Source organism: Arvicola amphibius, chromosome 10, assembly GCF_903992535.2.
Source record: "Arvicola amphibius chromosome 10, mArvAmp1.2, whole genome shotgun sequence".
NCBI lineage: Eukaryota > Metazoa > Chordata > Mammalia > Rodentia > Cricetidae > Arvicola > Arvicola amphibius.
In genome coordinates this window covers 36,984,231-36,985,386 of record NC_052056.1, presented here as the reverse complement: position 1 = coordinate 36,985,386, position 1,156 = coordinate 36,984,231, and the positions used below count along the sequence as shown (strand labels likewise).

The 1,156-nt window shown below is 45.2% G+C and overlaps 1 protein-coding gene across 1 annotated transcript; it reads right to left on the bottom strand.

Moving 5' to 3' along the window:
* Positions 1-222: 222 nt before the first annotated feature.
* Positions 223-630, bottom strand: LOC119825450 (60S ribosomal protein L32-like). Its single transcript, XM_038346306.1, has one exon. The coding sequence runs from the start codon at positions 628-630 to the stop codon at positions 223-225; it is 408 nt and encodes a 135-aa protein (XP_038202234.1).
* Between the last annotated feature and the right edge of the window lie 526 nt (positions 631-1,156).

Here is a 1,156-nt window from a genome sequence, read left to right as displayed (position 1 = left end):
CAAAAGTTTTAAGGTTGCTCAGCTGGTCAAGGGCACAGATAGAATTTAAACTAAGGTCCTTCCGAGTCTGGAGCTAGGGAAAGATATTTAATGACCCTAGATGTAAGGAGTCACTGAACTATGAACGTGCAGCATATGAAACTTCCAGTATGTATCATTTCTTTTTTTTCGGCAGTTTTTGTGGTTTTATTTAAACACAAATAAAATGTGCACGCGAGCAATCTACTCATTCTCTTCGCTGTGCAGCCTGGCGTTGGGATTGGTGACTCTGATGGCCGGCTGCGATGCTCTTTCTACGACAGCTTTTCGGTTCTTGGAGGAAACATTGTGAGCAATCTCAGCACAGTAAGACTTGTTGCACATCAGCAGCACCTCCAGCTCCTTGACATTGTGGACCAGAAACTTCTGGAAGCCGCTAGGCAGCATGTGCTTGGTTTTCTTGTTGCTCCCGTAACCAATGTCGGGCATCAGGATCTGGCCCTTGAATCTTTTCCGCACCCCGTTGTCAGTACCTCTGAGTTTCCGCCACTTCCGCTTAATCTTGACATATCGATCTGACTGGTGCCAGATGAACTTCTTGGTCCTCTTCTTGACGATCTTGGGCTTCACCAGAGGCCGGAGGGCAGCCATGATGCCCCAAAGGAGATGGCAGCCACCTCACAGGTAGCGCCGAGGAAAAAGCTGTATCATTTCTTAGTAGACATTTTACTAATTGAGATTTTCGTGCACTGTACTTTGGTCATACTCAGCCCCAACTCCTCCCACATCCACCCCCACCATCATAAATCTCCAATTTTCTGTCTTTTATTTTTTCATTTACTTTTAAGTTTGCAGTTTAATTACATGCCTCCCTTCCCTTTCTGCCCTCCAAACATTTCCATATGCCCCTCCCTGCTCTCCTTCAAATTCATAACCTTTCTTTTATTGCTATTTCATTATATATTTGTTAACATATATATATTCCTAAATATAACCTGTTCCAATAGACTACTGACATCAGTTTGTGTTGTCCGTAGTCCTGGGTGAGGCATCGTTTCCCGGAAAGTTGACAACCTACCAGGAGCCACACCCATAAAGAAAACTGACCCCTCCTTCCCCAGAAGCCATCAATGTCCATAGATCCTCAGCTAGGGTGGGGACTCATGAACTCCTTCCC